General features: G+C 41.9%; 1 protein-coding gene across 1 annotated transcript in view; it reads left to right on the top strand.

The window, feature by feature from the left end:
- LOC132532105 (OTU domain-containing protein 7A) overlaps nucleotides 1–26425 on the top strand; it is a 383571-nt gene that overhangs the window by 189587 nt on the left and 167559 nt on the right. Inside the window, exons 2-4 of the mRNA XM_060170306.1 lie at nucleotides 1915–2042; nucleotides 18405–18499; nucleotides 20034–20188. Coding sequence (XP_060026289.1) covers nucleotides 20038–20188 — 151 coding nt within the window. The 5' untranslated portion in view covers nucleotides 1915–2042; nucleotides 18405–18499; nucleotides 20034–20037. The remainder of the gene's footprint in view (nucleotides 1–1914; nucleotides 2043–18404; nucleotides 18500–20033; nucleotides 20189–26425) is intronic.

Raw genomic sequence — 26425 nt, 5'->3', positions numbered from 1 at the left:
ATTTGTATATCTTCTTTGGAGAAATGGCTATTAAAGTTCTTTACCCATTTTTAAACTGGGTTGTTTGGGTTTTCTGTTGAGTTGTAGGAGTTCTTTATATATTCTGGATATTAATCACTTACCAGATATATGATTTGCAAATATTTTCTCCCATCTCATGGGTTGCCTTTTCACTCTGTTGTTGGTATCATTTGATACGAAGGTTTTAATTTTGATGAGGTCCAATTTTTTTATTGCTTGTGCTTTTGGTGACATACCCGAGATATCATTGCCAAATCCAATGTCATGAAGATTTTCCTCTATGTTTTCTTCCAAAAGTTTTATACTTTTAGACCTTACATAAAGGGTTTTTGATCCATTTGAGGTAATTTTTATATATGGTGTAAGGTAAGGGTCCAACTTCATTCTTTTGTATGTGGATATCCAAGTTTTCCCAACCCGGTTAATTGAAAGACTGTCCTTTCCTCATTGAATGGTCTTGACACCCTTGTCAAAAATTACTTGACCATATATGCAAGGGTTTATTTCTGGACTCTCTATTTTATCCCATTGATCTGTCTATATAGCTGTCTTTATGCCCAGACCACACTGTTTTGATGATTATAGCTTCATAGTAAGTTTCAAAATCAGGAAATGCGAGACCTTCAACTTTGTTCTTCTTTATCAAGATTGTTTTGGCTACTGATTCTCATTCTTTTGCATTTAGTGTCTTCCCATGTCTGTTTAAGAATTCAGCTAGGTTTATGAAGATGTGTGATTTATCCATGTGGATGGGAAAGGTGAAAGGAGAAACCAGCTGGGGGTCTGGAGGCTCAGGACCTGCAGGGACAGGATAGGCCATCCCCAGGCTCTGGGCACACCCCCTGACAGGGGCAATCCCTAGATGCAGGTGAGATCCTCAGACTTCACCCAGAACCTAGGTGTTAACATGGAGGAAAGCATCCCTCCCCATGTGGTATAGTCTCCCCATCCCTCCCCATCCCTGTACCCCATGTGGTGTAGTCTCTGTAGGGTGCACAGAGGTGACCCAGCTCCTTCTCCTCACCCATGCAGTCATGGCCCTCCTAGCTCACAAGCATCCTGGGGGTCTGATGCCTGAAAGAAAACCCCACATTGCAGATAAGCAAATGGATCTCAGGCGTCAAGATGCTGTTCATAACACCACCCCATCACCACTGGGGATCACCTTGCACTCACCTGGACTGAGGTATGGTCCACAGGGACCCTCCTGACTCAGGATGCTATCAATAACACTTTGACCCCCCACTGGATCCTGGTGCACCCCACCAGGAATGAGGAGTGGTCATCAGCCTGACCTCTCAAATTCCCTGAGGATCACACCACGATCCTGGCAAGGATGATGAACAGCTTCCTAACTTTGCGATTCCCCGTGGACTGTGCCACCTGAGGTTCTCCTGGGATGTCAGAAGTCGGGGTTCTGTCTGTGAGCGCCTCTGTGCACCTGCCCTGGAATATCAGCATAGCCTGTGAACTTCTCATGGCTCTGACCTCACAGTCACTTCTGTGAGTTGACACCTGCCTGGGATACTTTTCCATTTATCCTGACCTACCTCCCAATGCCTGTATTTATTTAAAAATTAAAGGGTGGGATGGTGTGTGAAGAAGGGAGATTCACTATCAAGACCATTTCAAGTTCAAATTCTATCTTGATTGTGGTGGTGGTTACACAGTTGTACACATTTTGTTAAAATACATGTATTTTATTGTATGTAATTATTTCTCAATAAAGTTAATTAAAAATTTTTAAAAGAGCATTTCAAGTTCATACCAAATATTTTAAATCATTTTAAAATTTGAAATATACAAATTTAAAAATATTTTAAAAATTCTTAAATTTTAAATTCTCACTTTTAATAGAATGTGAATATTCTCTTTTATTCTTGTCTTTTCCAGAGTTCTCAGGGGCTGTGATCTCACGCCATTCACTGGGGCAATAATGGGCCATTTCCAGCAGGGACGATGCCGCGTTGCCCCCGGTGCCTAACTGCCACCCACCTCCAGAGAATCTCAGTGTCTGAAAAGTAAGTCCCGTGTTCATGGGGTCCCTTGGGACCGTGCTGGGGGGCCAAGTGCAGTCAACATCTCCAACAACAGAGCTTGTAGTGGTCCTGGGAACAAATGACCTGAAAATCAGGTTTAAATCCAGGGAGGAATGGTATGTTAATTTATCCACTAAAGTCCATCAAGAGGAAATTGTGAAATGAATTTCGTGTTGCATTAGGATTTGTGTTTAGAATAGTAAACATTACCCTTAAAAAGAATGTGGCTGTGGTGAATGACCAACAGGTGATTTGATTTACACTAATGCAAAATTTATTAAGCAACTTTGTTGCCATCTGTAGCTATCATGATTGATTTTTAAAATATTACGAGTCATTTAAACAAAAGACAAAAGTCTCATCTTAACATATTAATTGCTTTTATTTTTAATGTTCTTTGTTCTTGTCCAAAAATAGAATTTTTATCTAGCTGATATCAGAGCATAGCAATTCTTTTGCCTTATGACTCTTCAAACAAATATCTTCACTTACTATTTTGGCTACTTTTCTTTTGATAAACTTCAGATTTATAGGAAAATGGAAAAATAGTATAGTGAATACATATAATCTTCACTCAGAGTTACCAGATGTTTACCCAAATACACACGTGAACAGATACATACACACATGGAGAGATTGTAAATATGGATTTGTGTGTTATGGATGTGTGTTCAGCTTTTGTCTCTGAATCATGTGAATCATGGGAAAGTAAGTTGCAGACATCATGACATACTTTGTATATATCTCCTAAGTTCATAGATTGTCTTCTTTAAAGGTATACTATGATACCATTATCACTGTGGAAGTCAACACTGATAAAGTAATATTATCTAATATATAGTCCCAATTCAAATACCCCTGGTTGCCCAAAGTACTCTTTATAGCTGTTTTCCATTATCTAGAATTCAATTACATGACATGCACTGAATCTGGTTATGTCTCTTTAAACCTGAACCAAAACTGTTTTTTGTGATGCTGACTTTTTTTTTAAGAATCTAAGCCGTTTGTTTTGTAGAGTATCTCACAGTTGTCTGACTGTTTCCCTCATGCTTAGCTCCAGGTAGACATCTCATGTATTTGCCTCACATCAGTGGTCCCACCACCTCATCGTGACCTGGTATTGGTAGTGAACGGTTCACCTGGCTAAGGTGATTTCTGCCAGAGCTCTCCTTTATGATGTTGCCGTATTTATTCTTTTCTAATTAATAAGTAGTCTGTGGGGTGAGCTTTGAGACCATGGGAATATTCTCTTTCCCAGATAATTTTCACCCAATGGCTTTAGCATCCATTGCTGGTTGTATTATGATTTTTCAGGCCATGGGAATATTCCCTTTCCCAGATAATTTTCACCCAATCGCTCAATCAGTGCATCAGACTCTCTTTCCTGTCACATAGTCCTTCATTTTTCGCTTTTTCCACAGCTGTGAGATATCACACAAGGGAGTATCTGGGTGGTCAAGAGAAGGACTCTGAAATCAGACCATCTAAGGTGTGCCCCTTGTCTCTGTCATACACTGACCCGATGACCTTGGGCAAAGGCTTCACCTCATAAACCCTCAGTGCCCTTGTCGTTAACTCTGGAGACAAGAGTAAGTCCTGCGAGAGGTGTCCGGCAGGTCTGGAGCCATGGTTGGTGCTCACCGGGTATTATTACAGAGGCAGGGAGGATGGCTAAGTGCCCATTGGGTACTGCACCACCCCTGAGATGGTTTGTAAGCCATGAAAGCTGATTAAGACCTTTGGCCAAAAGGCTGATGAACCTGAACAACAGAGCAGAGGATCGCCCTGGTCTGAGCGCTCATAAGTGCTCATAATCGTAAGTCCCTGCGGTTAGGAGGTTGCATAGAGAAGCAAACTCAGCATGGCAGGAAGCATCCACCAGCGAACAATGTCCCAGTGAGGTGCCTCCACCACTGTTCTGGTTACTCCTCACGCTCTCCGTCACACTCCCCTCCTCCCTGCCCCATGCCTGGACCTCCCTGGCCTGCTGTCTGTTTGCGTTTCAGTCACAGGTTACTAATTGGACTTCTTGTCTGAAGGTTATTAGATTTCTTTCTGTTTAGATTAAGTCCCCATGGTTTTATTGAGCTCTCTGGCCATGGAATCTTCCTTGAGAATGTTTTAGAAATTTTACCAAGGAAATAGCTTAGGAATATACATGTGATTTACAAGCTACACATGGACATGGATTAGACTGGGTCTTAAGGAGGGAAAAAAAGATTGCTGTTGGAGAACACTTCTAGCTAGAGTATCTTCAGAATGCTTCCTCTGTACATTTTACTTGTCTTGTTTTCTTCCCTGCAATGCTTTTGTTTTCTTTTTTTTTTGATTAAAGTATAGTTGATTTACACTGTTTTGTTAATTACTGCTGTACAGCAAAGTGATTCAATTATACATATATATACCTTCTTTTTTTATATTCTTTTCCATTATGGTTTGTCACAGGCTGTTGAATATAGTTCCCTGTGCTATACAGTAGGACCTTGTTGTTTACCAGTTCTCTCCCTTGGCACCCTTCCCCACAATTCTTAAAAGCAGACGAGGGCTGCTCTGATAAAGGATGCCTGTGGCTGCGTCCAGTGTGCTTCCTGCTTGTCAGGCTGAGCTTGTGGGATGTCTCTGTGGTGTCACCTCTTCTCCTGCCTCCTGGGGTGATGCCAGCCTGGCTGGCCCATGGTTAGCCAGGGCAAAGGCTAGGTCCTACAGACCCGGGGGTGACACCTCTGTGTGGGGCATGGACCCCAGCCCAAAGCTCCCCTGAAGTCTCCCAACTCCTCCTTCCATTTTCCTCCTTCTTAGCCGTTCACGAGCCGGGGACCCTCTGCCTGTCTCTGTGTCCCCTTGGGATGAGCTCCTTGGGGAAGGGACTAGGGTGCAGGTGTGACATAATTCTTGATGGGATGGGTGAAGCTCATTCGAAAATCAAATCTCTGCTTCTACAGAAACACAGAAGAAATCACTTGGGTTTCTTTGTTTTTTTGAAATATAGTTGATTTACAACGTTGTGTTAGATTCAGGTTACAGCACAGTGATTCACTTATACATATATATATATATATAAATAAATATATTCTTTTTTTACGTTCTCGTCCATTATAGGTTATTACAAGACATTGAATACAGTTCCCTGTGCTATACAGGAGGTCCTTGTTGGTTACTTGAGTTTCATTTGAACACATGGATAGAAATATCAGGGCTGCCTTTTTTCCGTTTCCCAAAGTGCACCCTGGGGAATTTCTGCCCACTTGGAAACCTGAGTTACCTGGTTTTGTGTAAGAGGCACACTCCCAGCCAGTGTGCTTGAGGATGGCACGGAGGCGGCTTGAAGCCAAGGAGAAGCCCCTCTTGGAGAAGCCTCCTCCCAGAGCTTGGCAGGTCCTGGGCCTCGCGGGGGGCCTCCCTGGCAGCCCTGGGCCGGGACCCTGAGTCCCTCTCTTCCCACTCCCTTTTTTCCTCTTCCTCGTCCCTGACAGGAGCTGCGGTGGTTGGGGTGGCAGGGGGAGTCCTCTCCTGCAGCTGCTTGCCTGAGTCCTATAGGAGCTCACGTTTTTCTGGGGCAAGTGTGAGCAGGGCACTGTATTTGTCTGTGTCACACACACCCACACCTCCCCAGGAAGGACAGACCCTGCAACAGCCCCAGGCTAGCTGGCATATCCGGGCCATGAGGAAGGGCGGCGGAGCGGGGGGCCTGAGGTCCACTTGGGGGACCAGGCTCTGCCCACGGGTGCCAAACTGTAGGGCCGTGGGGTGGGGATGCTGTGCTCCACCCATGTGAAGCGTAAGCCTGTGGGATCCGAGGTTCCAGGGTCTCAGGGTCAGGTGTTCACTCCCACTCTCTAGCAGGGTGGCCATGACCCCCAGGCTGCCCGGGGTGCGGGGGGATGGTCAGCAGTGCCTGAGGGGATTGTCCTCCCAGCAAAAAGAAAAAGAATTATTGAAATCAACTGAAACTTGCTCTGACATTTCCTCCAAAGCTGCGATGCTTCTTATTTGGTCTTGATCCAATGCTTCGTGTTTGAGTAAAACTGGTTTCACCATTCTTTCCTCGGGGGAGTTGGACATATATATTTTCTGCTTAAAAATGCCATTTCTTTCTTAACTCAAACAGTTGATCCCATATCTTTAACTTCGTATGCATCCATTTAAGTATAGAAACAACCTTTTAAAAATTATGAGTTCTTTTTTATTTACAAAACAGAAATAGACCCACAGACATAGAAAACAAACTTACAGTTACAACTGGGGAAAGGGGGTGGGGGATAAAATCAGGAGTTTGGGATTAACATATACACACAACTGTATGTAAAATAGATGACAAGGACCTACTGTGTAGCACAGGGAACAATACTCAATATCTTATAATGACCTATATAAGGGGAAAGAATCTGAAAAAGGATATATATATGTATAACTGAATCACCGTGTAAAACAGGAATTGCTATATTGCTATTCTACAAGATAGAACTGTGTATCTATCCTTTCCCAAATACCACGCTGTCTTGACCACAGTAGGTTTATAATGCATTTTTAAATGGGTAGCATGAATCCTCCAACTTCTCTTTTTTCGAAATTTTTTTGGCTAATCTGGTTCCTTCATCTTTCCATATAAGTTTTAGAATCAGCTTGTCCATGTCTACAAAGAATCCTGCTGGGATGTTGAATGGGTTTGCATTAAATTTGTAGATGATTTGAGGGTAATTGACAACTGTATTGTGTTTTACAATCCATGCAAACAGTACATCTCACCATTTATTTTGGCCATGGTTGGTCTCTTTTGTTGTCTGAGTTTTGTGAGCTCCCTACAGTTTTGTTCCTGGAATATGTACTTGCTCTGTTGATCTCCAGGCCTGTAAACATCCTGTTCTATCTTTCTGGCTCTGTCCATACTTCCTCCACCCACACTCACATGAAGACCAGGTCTCTTCCTCTTCAGTTGCAGAATTCTTAGTTCTTCTGTGGTTTGCAGATGAGAGGTAGCTTCCTCAGCCCCCGCTAATTCTCTCCTCCATGCCAACGTAGGTCAGGCTTGTCTCTCTCATAGCACTAAGCACCACATAATGTCACTGCTTCTTTAATTTGTTCCTTTCAGCCACCAGCCTGAATACTCTTTGAAGGCAGAGCCCAGACCTGATTTTGGATTGTATGCCTGGCACACAACACAGAGAAAGGGCTCAGTTAACAGCAGTTGATTATGGAAATGTAGAAATAAAGATATGAAGGGAAATGAAGGGGGAAGATAAACTAACAGTTAATGAGGCGCTAGTCTGTGTCAATCACTGTGCAGGGCAGAGATAGATAAATAGATTGATTGATACAGAAAAATTAGATCGACAGAAAGACAGTAAAACAGATAGACATAAACATGTAGAGAGAGAGAGAAAGATAGAAGAAGGTGGACAGACAGACAGACATTCAGACAGACAAATAAAAGCAGAAAATCAGATGAATACATCGACAGACATATATATGTAGATAGACAAATGGGTTGAAAGACAGACAGACATAGAGACCAGCAGATAGACAGACAGTTACTAGATTAGATAAACAGTCAGATAGACAGATAGTAGTAAGATAGATAGAAAATCAGGAAAAGGGGAGGTAAACTGACAGTGAGAAAGACAGATATTTATATGAATATATAGTGAGATAGATAAACATATAATCAGATAGGTAGCCAAACAGAAAATGAGAGAGATTGAAAGGTAGACAGGTAGGTAGATAGGTGAGTAGGCAGATATGTAGGTAGGTAGAAATAGAGAAGGGAGGAAGGGGTAATATTTTTATTTTAGTTAATCTTAACAAAATTCTAAGGAAGGTGTGGTATATTCCCGCCTGTATAGATGAGGAAGTAGATTCAAGGGGCTTTAGTGACCGTCCAAAGGTCATTCTGGCAGAGAATGGCAGCACCCAGGTCCAATCGGCCCGGCCTTTCTTCTTTGCTTCTCCAGTTCCCATCACTGCCTGACCAGTCTGAGCCTTTCCTTTCTCTTGTTCCCTTCTGCTTGCATACTTGAGCCCACCTGTCATTTCTTGCTTACCTAATTGAATAGTTTCCGTGGAAAACAATGCTTCAAGTAATGTGTATTATATAAGCACAAGGGCAGAGAGCTCAGAAGGCCAGAAAGTAAAAGGAGGGCTGTGCCTCCTTCAGACATTTTCCTACACATGACATTCTTTTTCCCTTCACTACTTTTAATTACTCTATAATACATGGACATTCTCATGTGCCTTAGAGAAATTTTCATATTGACACCTCTGAGGCAGGTCATGTCCTGGTGCCATAGGTGATGCAGCCGTTCCCCTTTGACAATCATTTTGGATATTTCCAGCCGTGCTGCAAGGAACATCCTTATTCACACATCCGTGTGCACTTGAGCAAGGCTGACTCTATGGAAGATACCAAAAGGCAGAAGTACAGAGCTACAGGTTATTCACATTTAAAAAATTATATACTGAACAAAATGCCCTCTACTGACCTCACCATGAGCCCCATATATTCCCCCTAGCGGTGGAAAAAAGGACCCATTTCACCTCACCAGAGCTGATCTTTTCAAACTTAATTTTTTGAGGGGCCATTCTGGTGGGGTAGGGGTTGGGCAGGCATGGTTAATGGTTATCTTATTGTTTAATTTGTATTCCCCTCATTATTACTAAGGTTGCTTATCTTTCCGTATACTGATTTGTCATGTGAGCTTCCTGTAAACTGCACATTTCATAAAATTTGCCAAATTTTTCTTGTTCCGTGTGTCTTTAATTATTCGGATATGTTCATTATCTATTCTGAATGTCAATCCCTTGTTTATTATATATTTTCCAAAATTTTCTCCTGTTCTATCTAATTTTGAAGTTTTTACAGGATTTTTTTGTCATTCAGGAGTTTATTGATTTGGCATTTTTGCTGTTATTCATTTTATCAAATTTTTCTGTGATGGGCTGTTTGTATCTTAAGAAGGCTTTCTGTATGAGTCAGGGTAGGCTAAATACTACGACAAACATTCTTCAAATCCTGGTGCTTTAACAAAGTACAGTTTTATTTTTTGCCATATGTCAGCCCAGTGTGGGTAGCATAGAGAGCTCTCTCTCCCATTCTCTCTCTCTCTGTCTCTCACTCTGTCTCTGTCTCTGTCTCTCTCTCACACACACACACATTTTCCATCCTCTCTCATTGATCTCTGTCTGCCCCTTCCCACACTACTTTAATCAAGTACTTTATGTTTGATGTGTGGTGGAACACACTTCTGCATCCACTTTGAACTTTATCAAAAGCTCTTTGGAATTTCTTGCTTCTTTATTCTTCTAAGTTTTAGAAACTGTCAAATTCCATAAAAATTCTGTTGTGATGGCATTGAATTTATTGTAAGAATTAGAATCTTAAAAATATAGTCTTCCCGTCCATTTATTTTTCTTTCTTTCCTTCAATAAAGATTGTTTTTTGTCCAAAAAATAAGTTTCTCTCATGTTTGTTGTGTGATCCCTAGTTAATTATAGAAATTTTAATGAAATGGATCTTTTTTGTTTTTTACAAAAATGATTAACTGGCTAATGTTAGTATGTAAAAAAGGTATTGATTTTTGTGTGTTGGTCTTGTTCCAGCCATTTAAAATGTTCTCGTTTGTTCTAAGACTTGGTCATGGGTTTGTTCTGAACTTTGATGGCATTGCTTTTAAAGTTTGCATTATTAGGTAGGATCATTGTTATAAGTTTGGAATAGCCTTTAATAAGTAAAGGAAGTTTTCTTCTATTCCTGGTTTGTTTCGAGTTAGTATAATGAAGGATGTGAGCTTTTCAGCATCTTTTGAGATGACCATATGGTTTTTCTTCTGGAAAGTGTTAATATAGCATATTAGCATTTGGCTAATATGTTTGGCTGTTAGTAACAGAGAGACAAAATAATAGGGGATTTAATAAGAGGGGGATTTGCTTCTCTCTCGTGAGTCTGGAGTGAGCATTTCAGGGATGGCAACTCCACAAATCCCCAGGACTGCCTTCCTGCCAACTGAATCTCCCTGTACCCTTACTCCAATATCAAAGACCCTCGATGGGGCTGGGACTCCAGGGCCCTTCTTTGTCTTTTTATGTCTTTTTCTACAGTTGGATTCAGTTGCTAATCTTTTAAGGTTTTCATCTATGTTTATAAATGACATTGGCCTGTGACTTTCTCTTTTCTGTTGCTTCTTTTCTAATTCTGACGTCTGAATCATTTTCTCTTCATGTAGCAACTAGGAATAAGTTCCACTATAAATCACCAAGTATTTGACTTATTTGGCTTGAACAAATAGGTATTCATATGAGAAGAATGATGGGAAGTCCAGAGGGGTAAGGTCTAGGGCCTGGGCAAATGTTCAGTGATACCATCAGGGATGGACTTGTAACTCCACCAACCTTGCACTTTGCGTCTTGTCCTCTGACTTTCTACAATACCTCATAGACCCAAGATGGCGGGTATTCTTGGAGATGGTATTTCCTTGCTTAAGGCAGAAAGCAGGAGGAAAGGCAAGTGGGAAAGGACTATCAGTTAAGCCTGACCCCTTCTATTAGGGAAGCAAAATCTTTCCGATAAACTCAACCCGGTTGACTCCTGTCTCCATCACATAGACCAGAATCGTTCAGTGTGGCTGCATCCAGATTGGTGGATCCCAGCTCAAGGGGGAGAGATTACCAGCAATGGGCTTTGACCCATTTTGATTCATCCCCTGGTACTAGGAATGTTGTCAGTCTCCAAAACTCAAGGGTTCTCCACTGCGACCTGATAAACCAAGACTACCAGCAGTAGGCTGGTACAAAATCTACTAAGAAAATGAATGAGTACCTTTCCATTTCTTTCTACACTCTTGATCCATTTTTCACTCTGTTACCAAATTTTTGTGTCTTTGTTTTCCTAGCACAGCACCTATCCATTCTCTACTCAGAAACTCCCAGCAGTTTCCCACTGGCCTCATGTTAGAGTCCAGATACTCATCCTGACAGCCAGTAGGTCTGACCCTGACCTTTACCTGCAGTCACCATGCCCACAGCTCTCCTACTCATGGTATTCCTGGATCTGGGGACATACAAGTGTGTTTTTGCCTCTTGGCCTGTGCTCATGGTGCTCACCGAGCTTGGAATGTCTTCTTTTCAGCCTTCCTAAATCCTCCTCAAAAACTCATCTTACATTTGGCCTTTTTCATTCTGTCAGGCAGAAGGAACTGCCCCCTTTCTAGTACCCTAATGATTTTGCTTATAAATCATATTATGATATTTATACTAGTCTGAGTTGAATTATGGTTATTTTCGAGTCTACCCATCAGAATGGAGTAGGAACTTGGATTTAATGTTTTTATTTTGTTTGTTCACTCAGCAGATTTATTTAACATCTGATATATTCCAGCTCATGGTGATGTTAATGCAAAAGATAGGAACCCTGCCCTCCAGGACAACGCTCAGAGAGAGAAGGAGGCAAGTAGGTCAGCAGTGGCAGCCCAGGACCTATACACCTGCTTGAAGTGTTCCTCTCCTGTCATGAGGCCATGGAAGGAGCCTGACCCTTTAGGCTTTTTTTTAGACTCTTTTAACTCGATAGCAAGTACATCGTTTCCCAGAAGACCTGAATGAAATGATTGAAATCAATATTAGAAGTATAAACTTGATTAGTGAGTTGTTTGGATCTTTTTAAACACTTGTTGATGCCACGTTAGTCTGGTTCAGACATAGATTTTATGCCTGTGTAACAGCTATATTTGTGAGGCTGGAGAATAAAAGCATAAATCCTTCAAAGCGAGGGAGTCTTGCAAGCATTCCAGTGCTGGAGGCTTGAATTGTGCAGGGAAGCTCTGCTGGAGATTTGCAAGGATGCAGATATGCTCTGACATCCAAGTGCCCTTGGAAGGTGATCATTCCTGGGTGTGGGCGCCTTCCACAGTTGCAGGGATGTCGCTGTCCTCTACAGGTCAGAATAAGTACCACCATGTCTCATGGCCTTAAAAATGTTCTTCCATGTTCAAGTATTATCTTCAAAATTAGTGATTATTATTTCTTGTGGATTCTCTAAGAATTGTCTTGTCTTTAATTTGAGTTCAGTGTGGGAAGCAGCATGGAAAAAGCAGTCTGTAACTCTTCGGGGATCTTGAGCCTTGAATGTGATGACAGCTGTACGTCTGTTCTCATGTTAAGAACTGTTGAAGAATTAGAGATTTCACTTATTAACATGTCATTTCCATGCACACAATAGAAAACCGCAGTAGATCCTACACTCAGTACTATTACCAAAAGTATAAATTTTCGGAGAGACTTTTTTCCATCTTTCCATCCTGGGAGAAAAATCATTAAAAGGTGTGATTGAGTGTCTACTAAGGAAATGTTTTACTTCTGATCATACATCAATGCACATACTGTTTCAAAGGCACCATACATTTGGACATGAGAACATTTGAAGACCCCACACCATTATAAAGGGTTGGTGAATGGCAACCTCAGGTGTAAGTGGGTCTTTGTGGGAATCATTACTCTGCTACTGGGCTCTCTGATCTTCAGTAAAATGGAACAGAGCCACCTGCTTCGCGGAGTTGTTGTCTGAATGAGAGTTAACCCACCCATAAAGCCCTTGGTATACTCAACATCATCCTGGGCCCTTGGCAAATCGTAGTTATTTTCCTCATTTAGCTATAGAGAGGATTTATACCCATGGGAAGAATGTTTATCATTGTCCAACTCCTTTCAAATAAATTTGGAAACTAAGATGAAATGGAATAAATCTGTAGGAAAGTACAGTCTAACGCAACTGAATCCTATAGAAATAGAACGTCTAAACAGGGTAATTTCCATAGAAAAAAAGTAGAGGAAGTTGTAAAGGGTTCCCTCCAAAAGAAGCATCTGTAACAGATTGATTCACAGGGAATATCTGCCAAACATTCAAATATTAGGTGACTCCAATGCTACTTAGGTTATTGCAAGAGAATTGAGAAGGAAGATAAACATCTGATTTTGCTCTGTGTGTAGGATGTTGACTGTGAAACTTGACAAAGATTGCACATAAAAATAAAAAACTAATGCATTAATATCAACATAGGAATTTTAAATAAAAACTAGCAAGCTAAAGAAAAAAACACACAAGAAAAGAAATACCAATGAATGATTAAAGGAGATTTAGTCCAGAAGTATGAGTAAGGTTTACTATTAGAAGTTTATTAATAGATCTTAAGAAAAATATCATGTGAAAATCAACATCCATCCATGATAAAACTATTCAGTAAGGTATATGGGTACTTTCTAAACATATGTACACATGTGTGTATAGCCCAAAAGCCAGCAGCCAGCATCTTACTCAGTGTGGCAATACCACTAAAGTTAGGAGCAAAACAAAGATGCCCATTACCTCTATGAATAGTTAATATTATATTGAATTAGTCAATTTGATCAGGTAAGAGAAAACAGAGGCTTAAGAACTGAAAATTCAGAGTAACAATCTCTATTTGCATATGACGTGATTGTATATCTAGCAAACCAAAAATAAGTGAAAAAAAAGACCCTATGGATAAATTTCTACAAACATTAATTAAGAATTTAGTAAAAGAGCAGGATATAAATTTAACAGCCAGAAGTCAATAGCATTGTTTATAAATATGATAACCAGTTAACACACATAATGGGAGAAAAGATACCTTTTATGGATACCTAGGCATAAATATAACAGGAAAATACAGAAATAGACCCAATTGCATATGCAAACCTACCATATAGCGATGAAGACATCTGAAATCAGAGGGGCTTCCCCACTGATGGGTTTTTTTCTCCTAAGTGGTATTAGAATAGCTGGATAGACAGGGAAAATGATAAAATTGGATCCATTCCTCACTTGATCCACCAAGATCAAGTCCAACTGCATCAGCGCTTTCAATATAAAAAAATAAAACCCTTCAGTTAGTAGCAGGAAACATGAGTGAATTCCTCTATAATCTGGTAATGGGAATTTTTTTTTTCAGATTAAGAGTCAGAATCCAGAAGCATAAACGAAAAGATAGAAAACTATATATAAACTAGTTTTAACAGACACATTTTAGAACAGTTTTAAGTACACAGCAGAGTTGAGCAGAAAGTATGGACAGTTCCCATATAACTCCTGTCCCCACACACGGAGCCTCCACCGCTGTCAGCATCCCACACCAAAGTGATACATGTGTTACAATCAATGAACTTACACTGGTACATCCTCATCAACCAGGGTTCATAATGTACATCAGGGTTCACTCTTGGTGTTGTGCATTTGTTGGTTCGAAACCTTGGGAGTTCTCAGGGAGAAATCCCAAACTGGCCCACGTTCTCATATTTAATGAAACTAACTTACCTAAGGAAAGAAGCAAACAAATAAATGTGTGGAGTGCTTTATAGGAAGTTGGATGGTTCTTTACTCTATTTGGTTATATAAACCTTATCATTTAAGGAGCTTATCATTTAAACTTGACATCAACTTGCGGATTTAATAAGGAACAAAAGCCTAATGCATAATAAAATGTGAGGGAAGTGCATTTTTAGCATTATTTCCATTTTAGCAATATTTCCCAAAGTGTGGAATAGCCCAGCCTGTGGATAAGCCTGGCCCCCAGCCTCCACATGTGACGTGCACAGTCCTCTGTGTGTGTGTGTGTGCGCACGCAAGAGAGATCTGCGTGTTAAGAGGGTGTCTCCGTGGCAATAGCTTTTGTCCTATCTAGTTGGGATCCCTGCGTGTGTAGCGTGACAGAGTTTACACTGTCACAGGGGTTATAGGGTAGCACCGCTGGGACCGAGCACGACTGCGGTTGGTTGGTCAGGAGTCAGGCAGGACGCTGAGGGGAGCCGCACAAGAGACATCCTCGATGTGACAGACAGACCAGAGCACCTGTGAGTGTGCAGGACACCCTCCCAGGACTGTGGCCTCAGGGAATCAGGGGCCTGGGAGGGAGGGAGGGAGCCAGGGGTTGTGACAGGCTAGGCCAGGCTACAGTTGCCCAGACAGAAGGGCATGGGAAGGACCTCTGTGCTCTGGGCTCCCGGGTGACCCTCGCAGGGCTCCCAGCAGAAGAACGGCCACCTCAGTCTCACTGCCTGTTGAGGGGAAGGTAAAAGGCCGAGGACAGCTCTTGTCCCAAGAGGAAGACCAGGACACATCCCTTCAGCGCCACCCAGCTCTCCCTTCTCAAACCTCCATCACCTCACACACAGAGAAGAATCATGCAAATACCTTCTCAATAGATAACCAGCAAGGACCTACTGTGTAGAACAGGGAACTAAACTCAATATCTTATAATAACCTATAAGGGAAAAGAATCTGGAAAAGAATATATATATGTATATATTTATATATATGTAAAACTGAATCACTTTGCTATACACACGTTGTGTGAAACTAACACAAGGTTGTAAATCAACTATACTTCAATTTAAAAAAATAAATAAAATCATTTATTAAAATATATAACATATATTTTTAAAGAGCACATAAATTATTTTTTAAAATACCTACTCAAGGATAAAGAGCGTGTCCCCCAAAATGTTTTTAGGAAAATGCCTAGCCAGGGGCCTGGTCCTCAGGACATGGTTAGTGACTCTTCTGATTCTCAGAGAGTTGCCCCCATGCTGGTGGTTTGTGACTAGAGCCAAGGGTACAGCCCCCTTGTAGGCACATAGGTGGCCCTCGGGAAGGGAGCTGGCAGCTGGCGGCCCCCCACCATGGATGGCCTCAAGGGAACAATGCTGTGTTCACTGTACCTGCTGCATAAGCCACAGAGACACCCCCGCCCACGTGGAGTCGTCCTCACAGGGCGGCCGGGAGCAGGAGAAGGGCAAGTTCATGGCTATGTAGAAATGGAAGGAAGGACTCTCGGGTTCATTTTTTATCAATTTTCACATAACAACCAGAAACTTCTGCTCTTCTCTCTTTTTTGAGACATTCAAACCACAGGATGTTACAACAGAAAGTGTCCTTAGCTCACTTAACCAAAGCGCTGTATTTTGCAGGGAAGGGGCCGGAGGCTCCAGGATGAGCTTGGATGGTGGGTGCAGAAGCAACTCCCCTGACCCCCCTGCCTGGGCTCCCCACAGAGTCCCACTGTGCATTTCCAGGCCTCCACATCCATCTGCCCTGGACTCAGGGACTGGGGCACAGCCAGGAAGGAGGGTGCCTGTCATCCTGCCTGTGTCTGAACAGTGATACTCAGCAAGGTAGGGGCACACCGTGCCTCTGGTGCTCTCGGGAACGAGCACCTGCCTGTCTGCATCCATGCCTACACGTAATCAATTAGCAAACCTGCTGGTATTTCCAGCGGGACTGGGCGAGAGCAGTGAGAACACATGCATCCCCTCTATCATCCAGGCTAGCTCTTCAGTGCTTCCAGAGGCAGCAATTCGGTTCCTCAGTGGAGACCTGGGCAGGAGAGTGTTGTCCTTATCATCCCCAGTTGGAGAATAGCTCACTTTTACTGAGCATGTGCTGTGGGCCGGTGTGTTTCATGCACTAACTCCTTCAAACTTTAGATCGGCTAAGAGGTACTATTATGATTTTAATCCACCAATGAGTAAACTTAAACAGTGTACCTGAGGCCACACAGGCAGTGGTGGTGGAGCCACTTTGGCACCGAGAGACTGATTCCAGGGCCAAGCCCCATCCCCAGACTGCACTGCGTCTCCTAAGGCAAAGCCACAGCGGGAACAGCTTGACACACCCCTGTCCCCAGGGCAGGAGGCAAGACCCTCAGAGAAGTTCTGTCCAAGGGCCAAGATATAGAGCTGGGATATGGCCACCCAGGCCCTCACAGGGCTAGAATGGGCCCGGGTGCCTTGGCCATGCAAGGCAGGTCGAGGGGCCTAGCAGTGCTCTCTGGAGGGCTGGCATGGGGCAGTGGGGGTGAGGACGGCCAAGGTGGCCGGGAGCCCGTGTCCCCACTGGCCTGGCTCCTCCTGTGTCATCACAGCGCGTGAATGTGTGGCCTCAGTGGCATTAGGTTTAAGAAATAAGTCTTCAAGGGGACGTGCACATTAGCCTCTTGCGCGCAAATGTTTGTACTTGAATGTGGTGAAAAGGTCATTTGAAGCCCACCCTTTAATTTCTGTCTGTGTGGAGGACAAGGCACAGAGGAGGAGGTGTGGGCATGAATCTGCATTGCAGCGTTGGTGAAAGCCGGTCTTGGTCCCAGGTTGGCAACCTGGTGTAAGTGTAGAAATGATTTAGGTTGAGTTATGCGCAACAGCCAAAAGTTGGAAACAACCAAGGGTCCAGCTACAGATGAATGACTAAACAAGGTGTGATCCATCCATATGGTGGATTATTATTCAGCCTTGTTGTGGCCTGCATTCTGTGACCTCCCAAAATTCATATTTTGAAGCCCTAACCCCCAATGTGATAGTATTAGGAGGTGGGGCCTGCAGGAGGTGATAGGGCTTAGGCGAAGTCATGAGGATGGAGCCCCCATGATACAGTTAGTGCCCTTTTGAGAAGATACCAGAGCTCTTGCTCACTCTGCCACGTGAGGACCCAGGGAGAAGGTGGCATCTACAAGCCAGGATGTGGGCTCCCACCAGACACCGGAGCTGCTGGCACCTTGATCTTGGACTTGCCAGCCTCCAGAACTGTGAGAAATCAATGTCCCTTGTTTGAGCCATCCGATCTGTGGCATTTTGTGACAGCATCCTGAACTAAGATGAGCCTTAAAAAGGAAAGAAATCCCAACACCTATTACAACACAGATGCACCTTGAAGACACCATGCCAAGCAAAATAAACCAGTCACCGAAGGACGGATATTATGTGATTTACTGATAGGAGGCTCCTGAAGCCGTCAAATTCAGAAACAGAAAGTAGAGTGGTGGTTTCCAGGGGCTGGGGGAGGGGGGAAATGGGAGTTATTGTTTAATGTGGACAGAGTTTCTGTTGGGGAAGATGAAAAAGTTCTGAAGATGATGGTGGTGACGATGATGCACAATAATGCAGAATGTACTTAATACCACTGAACTGCACACTTCAAATGGTTAAAATGGTCAACTTCATGTTATGTATGTGTTACAACAATAAAAACATGCAAGATTCAATGTATTGATGGGGTGCTTACTATTAAGGTTGAAAACAGCTCTGTAATGGGAAAGGGATCCTCACTGAAATATAAGTACTTGCTACAAGGAAGAAATTTGAGACACCACCCCCCTTGCAGAAGCCCCCAGACGTGGGAGGTGATGGCCACCCAGTAAGTAGGTGCCTGTAGGGCCCAGGAAGGCAGCGGGCTTGATGCAGGCAGTCAGCCGAGCCCCAGGTGCACCTCCTGTGACACGAAGCAAAGCCTCAGCCTCTGGCTGACTGTCAGGAGAGTAACATGCTCTTATCTTCTGCTTTGTCCCCCAGGTGGCAGTGACCAAAGAAGAGGCTCTCCTGGCCGAGGCCCCAGTACATGGAGAGAAGGAAGACAGCAATCTTCTAATTGGAGCCATATACATTAGGTCAAAGCATTTTCTTATTTTCGAGCCACACCAACTCAAAAATCACACCCCAGTCAGAGCCATGTGCAAGCTGGTGTAGTAACAGTGAATGTCTCTGAGGTCACAGGCCCCACTGTCTCGTCCCTCCATCCTGGCACCTTCGATGAGCTTATTTCTCCAACTCTTACAAATGCTCAGGTGGGCTCAGAGAAGTTACACAGCATGACACAGCTCATCACAGGGGCAGAGCTGGGGCTGAGTTTAGGCCAGCATTTCTGGCTCTAAAGCAGCAGCAGTCGGCACAGACCTAGCCCTCTGAGCAGGGCCCATCCAAGTGCTTATCTTGAAAAAGGAACGGGACACTCATCAATAGCATGGGATTTAAACTCACCCCACGACATGTAAAGTTAATTACATATTCATTAGGATAACATTTTCCATCATCTTTACTCAGCAAACTTTCTGTGAAGGTCCAAATAGTAAATATGTTTAGTTTTTTAATTTTAATTTGATCTGTTTATTTTATTTATTTATTTATGGCCGCACTGCATGGCATGCTGGATCTTAGTTTCCCGACCAAGGATCAAACCCATGCCCTCTGCAGTGGAAGCGCAGATTCTTAACCACTGGACCTCCAGGGAAGTCCAGTATGTTTGGTTTTGTGGGCCTTGTGGTCTTCTCTGTTTTAACTGCTCGACTCAGCCACGTGCACAAGCGACCACAGACAGTACAACGAGTGGGCGTGGCTGGTTCCAATACAACTTTATTCACAAAGTCAAGTGGTGGACCAACCCCTTATTGAAGGAGACAGAGGGTGCATTTGTGCTTTGTCAGGCATGTCTGTATTACCACTGGTGGCCCTGGTTCACTGGTGGGAGTCACCCTCACATGCTGTGTGCTGGTTGGTTTTCCCCAGCAGCCGGCTGGCACCGTCGGCCTGTGGTCAAGCTGCAGGGCACTGTTTTATCCCCCTACCTGGGATTATTCTGCCTAGGAAATCTGAGAGCTTTATGAATTTTGTTGGATTGTTGTTGTGAGAATGACAACTCTTGGAAAGTTGGCGAACGGTTTGTCCTCTTCAGCAAGTGTAGTATTTCTGTCGACTCTGGATTGATGTGGAATCTTTCCTGAGAGCCAAGTGAGGGGGAGGGCTGAGGTGGGCACAGGGATGGGTCAGTGATAAAGGCGTAGGTGGGATATAGTGGCAACACAATTACATTTGTGGAAGTGTTACACGTCTGCATAACTTGGAAGGGGATTAGAAATCTAGCGACTCCAAATGAATCTTAAGATCCGGTGTTTAATTTTTCTAGACCAACCTTTTCAATCGATAGTCACTGAAATAGACAGAACGCAAAGTAGGAAGCACTGAGCTGGGAATGCCCCCTCTCTCCTGTGGCAGCTACAAAGGGAAGACATTTGAGTCTGACTTTTATTATTTATTGTCACACATCAGGCAATCAGGCAATGTCCCACATTGGCTCAAACATATGGCGCAGCAAGCAGAACTGGTTTCTTCTCTCCATCATGTTTGCCTCTCTGTTCTCTCCTGCAGATGGATGGTTTCTAGCCTGCTTCCAAACCCCACCTCAGCTGAGTGTTGGGCGGCCCTTCTACACGATCCTATGACTCTTGATATGGACGCAGTCCTGTCAGACTTTGTTCGGTCCACGGGGGCAGAACCTGGTCTGGCCAGAGACCTGCTGGAAGGTAGGCCTCCTCCAGCCCACCCCCCAACCCAGTGACAAAAGATAAGAAGGTTTCTCTTACCTGACGAGGGGGGTACTTAGACTCCTAAAAAAGCAAAAGAAGGTGTGGATGATGAAATCACTTTTGTTATTCTTGTCTTTCTTTGGGGAATGGAATAGATCACCCAACTCTCTACAGTAAAAGAGCAGAAGGCATTAGCTAAGCTTTGCTTTGCATTAAAGCTTACACATACCGAGTCAAAATCTACCAATACCTATTTTTTAAAGAAAAGATATTTAGTAAAGCAGAAATTAGAGAACATTCAAAAAAACACTTTTATTGGAGACCGTAGCTTCTTATCTTTGTCTTAGCTGAGACAAAAATAATTTAGGCCAAAGTTTTTGGTGAAAAAACAACTAACAGCCAATAAAATAGTTGAAAATAATTCACAAGCAAGAAGGCAAATTCATCCTCAAGCTTTTAGAGTAGGTATCATTCACTACATGAAAAATGTGCATAGTCCATGTTTAGAATGTTTTGAGATAGTTATTCAGCTATAATCATAATGAAATAAAAAGTAATGTTTAGTTTCAGTCTCTAAAATGGATTTACTTTGTGTATTTTTGAAATTTCTTTTTTCGTGGTGGGGTGAAGGGAAGAAGTGGGAAGAACCAATGACAGCTTCTTAGGAGAGTCCTGTGTGTGAAAGGGGAAAATTTTTAAACAATTAATCTTTGCTTCATATGTATAAATTCCTACTTGTGAAATTAGCAAATACTTGGTCAAGTCGTGTTAAGTCACAATGATTCCTTCATTCACTTAGGGAAAAATATGAATTACTGTAGATTTGTATGACTGGAGGTAACTATTCAATCCTATTGAAAATTAGCCGCTTATTGGGGGTTTCTGATTAAATGGCAGTAGTTTTTAAATTTCCCTGAACCTCCCAGAATTTCAAACAAACTCGAGGTTTACAATAAAATATGCTTAGAGAATATCTGTGATATATGTGAATCAAAGTGCTGTTCCAGTGTCTCCCTGATAGCTTTCACTGCTTTTCTTAATTCCAGTGAGCAGTCATATGGAGAAGTAGGTTTACAGTGAGATTGGCAACAAGGGCTGGGGTCAAGTCCAGACTCAACATTTACTGGCTACGAGATGCAGAGCAAATTATTTCATTTCCCTTAAGCCTCAGTTTTTGTTTTCTATACAGTGAGCCTAACCCACTTTCCAGGGCGATCGTAAACATTAGGAGTTGTGATGTAAATGCCCAGGTGGAGTGAGCAGCGTGTAGAGATGCTCAGACAGTAGCAGAAGATCTTGTCCGTGGTTGCCCTCTTTGCAACTGGTACTGACCTCGCTGCTGAGACCTGGTTAGGCTTCAATTGGAAGCAAGAGTTGTCAACTCTTTTCTTTTTTCTTTAATTTTATTTTTTAAGGGAAAATACAGGAAAATGACTTTTTGTGTACAGTTCTAAGAATTCGAGCATGTGTATAGATTTGTGTTATTATGACGCTCTCAGAACACAGAACTGTCGCATCACCCCCAAGTACCCCTCCTGCTCTCTTTAACGCTGTGCCTTCCCCAACCCTGGGCACTGGCAACCCCTGCTCTGTTTTTTTATCACTTTGGCTTTGTCTCTTTCGAGAACTTTATATACATGGAGTCACGCAGAACCTAATCTTTTAAACGGGCTTCCTTTCACTCAGCATAATTATTTTGAGATTCATTTGAGCTGTTGTGCGTATCCATAGTTTGTTCCTTTGTTCTACTGAGTGGTACCCATTGTAGAGATGGACCATGGACTGTTTAGCCATTCACCTGTAGGGAGCATTCAGTTGTTTCCAGTTTTTACAGTTAGACTAGAACTGCGATACACTTGAGAACAGGGGTTTTGTGAACACAGTTTTAATTTTTCTAGGGTAAACACAGGGGAGGGGTTGCTGGTTCACATGGTAAGTATATGTTTAACTTTAAAAGAAGTTGCCAGACTGTTTTCCAGAGTACAATACCGTTTTGCATTTCCACCAGAAACGTGTGAGAGTGCCAGCTGCCCCACATCCTCACCAGCTCTTGGCTTTTTTAAAAAAAAATTTAGCCATTGCAGTAGGTTTAGAATGGTATTTCCTCATCATTTTCATTATCATTTCCCTAGTGACTAATGATGCTGAGTTTTTTTCATGTTATAATTTTTCATCTATGTATTTTCCCTGGCAAAATATCTGTTCAAGCCTTTTTCCTATTTCTCAGCAAAATTAGGTTGCTATTTTTTTTATAGTTGAGTTTTGAGAGTTCATTATATATTCTGAGTATAAATCCTTTGTCAGATACTTGATTTGCAAATATTTTCTCCCAGTCTGTGCTTGACTTTTCACTCTCTTAGCAGTGCCCTTGGCAGAGCAGAAGTTTTTAATTTTGATCAAGTCCAATTTATCATTTTTTTTTCTTTTATGGATCATGCTTTGGATGACATGTCTAAGAACCTTTGCACAACCAGGTCATGAAGATTTTCTCCTGTGTGAACTCTTAAAAGTTTTATACTTTCATGTTTTCATTTAGATTTCTGACTCATCTTGAGTTGATTTTTGTATAATGTGTGAGATTTAGGGTAAGGTTCATTTTTATGCATATAGATGACCGGTTGTTCAAACCAGTTTTTGAAAAGCTTATCCTTCGTCTTTGAATTGCCTTTGCACATTTGTCACAAACCAACTGAGGGTATTTGTAGGAAACTATTTATTGATGCCGGTTCAGTTCCACTGATGGATATGTCCATTCCTTAGCCAATACTCCACCGTCTTGATTACCATAGCTTTGTAGTGAGTCTTAAAATCAGCATGATTCTTCCAATTTTATTCTTCTTTTTCAAAAGTGTTTCAAGTATCCTATTTTTTTGCCTCTCCATATAAACTTGAAGATTGGGTTACCTCTATCTATAAAGTTTCCTGCTGGAATTTTTATTGGAATTATGTTAAATCTATAAATCAATGCTAACTATGTTATGTCTTCCAACCCATGAAGTCAGTGTAGCTATATTTTCCATTTATTTAGGCCTTATTTCAGTGCTTTCATGAACATTTTGTAGTTTTTAGCATATCAGATCCTGTACGTATTTTGTAAGATCTATATCTAGGGAGGAATTGAACTTCTGTAGATGGTATTTTTTTTAAGTTCGGTTTCTAATTGTTCATTGCTCATATATAATCAACATGCAATTGATTTTTCCATGTTGTCCTCATATCCTGCAATCTTACTAAACTCAATTATTTGTTCAAGAGTGTGTGTCGTGTGTATTCCTTGAAATTTTCTATGTAGACAGTTATGTTGTTTCCTTTCCAATGTGTATGCCTTTTATTTATATTTCTTACCTTACTCTTATTCTTCACTTATTCCTGTTTATTGCACTGGCTAAGACTTCCAGTTAGAGGTTGGATAAGAGTGGTGAAAGGGAACATCCTTGCCTTGTTCTTGATCTTAGAGGGAAAGCTTTCAGTCTTTCAGCTTTATATAGAATGGGTTTTTGTTGATGTTCTTTGTCAGGTGAAGGAAATACCTTTCTGGTCCTAGTTTGCTGAAAGTTTTATCATGAATAGTTGTTAAGTTTTTTCCAAATGCATCTTCTACATCAGCTGATATGATTGAGTTGTTTCTATTCTTTAAACTGCTAATGTAATGTATTGCATTGATTGCCTTCTAATAGTAAACCAGCCTTTCAGCCATTATTTCTTTAAAGATTCTTTCTGCTGCACATTTTTCTCCTCTCTTAATGGGACTTGGATGATATAAAGGTTAGACCTTTTGTTATTGTCTTACAGGTCCCTACAGTTCTACACAATTTGTTTTCCAGTCATTTCTCCGTCAATTTTTCAGATTGGATAACTTCTGTTAATCTACTTATAAATTTACTGAATCCCCTGTCATCTCCATTCTGTTACTGAGCCCATCCAATGACTTTTTATTTTAGTTGTTGAATTTTTTCATTTCTAACATATCCACTTGATTCTTCTTTATATCTTCTGTTTCTCTGCTGAGACTTTCTGTATTTTTCAAGAGTGTTTGCTCTCTCTTACTGGTTAGAAAATATAATAACTGCTTTAAAGTCTTGGTCAGATAATTTCAATATCTATGGCATCCCAGCATTGCTATTGAGATTTCCCTGGGTTTTTTGGTACAGTGAGTAAATTTCTATTGTATCCTAGATATTTTGAATATTATGTTTTGAGACTTCGGTTGTTTTTTAAATCTTATGGCAGATATTGTTATTTTTGTTTTAGGAAGTAATTAACCCAGTAGGGTTCAGACCACAAGTCCTCAGTTCCCCAAGACTTCTGTGGATCGTGGTTTCGACTTCAAGTCTTTGAGAAGTGCTGTTGGATCTGTCTGGTGTATGTACCACCTACTGGCCAGTCTGGGACTTAGGCAAGTCGTCTGTCCCATATTTTACTGCTCCAAGTCTCTGGAGTCTATTTAGGGTCAGATCCATACATGTGCAGTTCAGGGGTAAGCCCAAGAGTTCATAAACAACTTTAAGGGGTTGCTTTCCCAAGCTCCTGCCTTACCATAATTGCCTCGATAGTTCTGCGTCCCTGGGACTCTGCTCTCCAGCCCTTCAGCCAGCACCCTGAGGCTGTGTGTGCCCCGCACTCCTGCACACTTGATTTGACTGCACCCACCTCAGAGCTGAGCAGAGGCCAGAGAGAGAGCAACAGCAGTGGGGCTCGCCACACCCGCTGGGATCCACAGCTCCTCTGATTAGAGAGGAAGGTTCTCTGCCTTCCTGTTCTGATTTCCTGCCATCTCCCATTGCTGCCACAGGATTGCTTGAGGTCTGGGGCACAAGAGAACTGAGGAAAAAAATTTAAGAAAAAAAAAGATAAATAAGGGACTTCTACACTCTCTCTGAACATTGTAGACCCCCTTCCTGCTTCTTGAGCCAGAGGAGAGGTCTCCTCTTGGAACCAATGCCCACTTCTGAGTTCTGGGCTGCACTGAGTTCACGTCAGAGAGACTGGAAATAAAAAGTGATAAACTCACCACCAGTTCTGTGGTCTTCTTCCTCAGTCTGCCTGCTCTCATTACTTCTCTGAATAATGAAGTAATAGGTGAAGTAATAATGAAGTAATAGTAGCAGGTGAATAGATGCTTTCAGTAGGAGAGACGCAGTGGGGTGTCCTTCCTTCATATACCCTGGAACCTGTCTTCTATTTTTACAAGTGGGAAGGCCATGGTTACCTACGTATGGTGGGTTCTTTAAATTGTAAAGGTATTTGGGTCAAGATTTTTCTAAAAGTCAGTGTTTCAAAGAACAAACTATTTTCATTGTGAGGTCTCAGATCTTTCTAAGGGTAAAAAAATTTCAGTGATGGCAGAAGCTGGGTGAAAGGTACATGGACCCTCTCTGTAGTGTTTTTTAAACTATCTGTGTGTTTTTATGGAAGCAACCTAAATGTCCATCGACAGATGAACAGATAAAGAAGACGTGGTATATATATACACACAATAGAATACTACTCAATTATTCATATAAAAAAGAATGAAATAATGCCATTTGCAGCAACATGGATGGACCTAGAGATTATCATACTGAGTGAAGTAAGCCAGACAGAGAAAGACAATTATCATATGATATCACTTACATGTGGAATCTTAAAAAATGATACAGATGAACTTATTTACAAAACAGAAAAAGACCCGCAGACGTGGAAAACAAACTTACAGTTACCAAAGGGGAAAGGTGGGAGGGGATAAATTAGGAGTTTGGGATTAACAGATACACACTACTATACATAAAACAGATAACCAACGAGGATCTACTGTATAGTACAGGGAACTATACTCAATATTTTGTAATAACCTATAAGGGAAAAGAGTCTGAAAAAATGTATATATACCTACACATATATGTGTGTGTGTATGTATAACTGAATCACTTTGCTATACATCTGAAACTAACACAACATTGTAAAACAACTATACTTCAATTTTTAAAAAGAGTAAAGTAAAAAAAATTGTGTTTTTAATTAATTAATTTTTTTAAAAAATAAAAAGTTAAAAACACACAGTGATGGGAATCACAGTACAGCAGAGGAAGGCCAATGAGAAGAAAGAGTAGCAGAGGCTGATAGAAATCTGGCAAAAAAGGCAGGATAGGGACAACGGGATAAGCAGAGACAAAGGCAGAGGAAGTGAACAACAATCAGCCTCTGGGTGAAAGGGTGTGTCCTTACCTGGCCCCGGGCTTCCCTTTGCCAGTTGGT

Source organism: Lagenorhynchus albirostris, chromosome 1, assembly GCF_949774975.1.
Source record: "Lagenorhynchus albirostris chromosome 1, mLagAlb1.1, whole genome shotgun sequence".
Classification (NCBI taxonomy): Eukaryota; Metazoa; Chordata; class Mammalia; order Artiodactyla; family Delphinidae; genus Lagenorhynchus; species Lagenorhynchus albirostris.
This window is presented reverse-complemented; position numbering and strand designations above follow the sequence as displayed.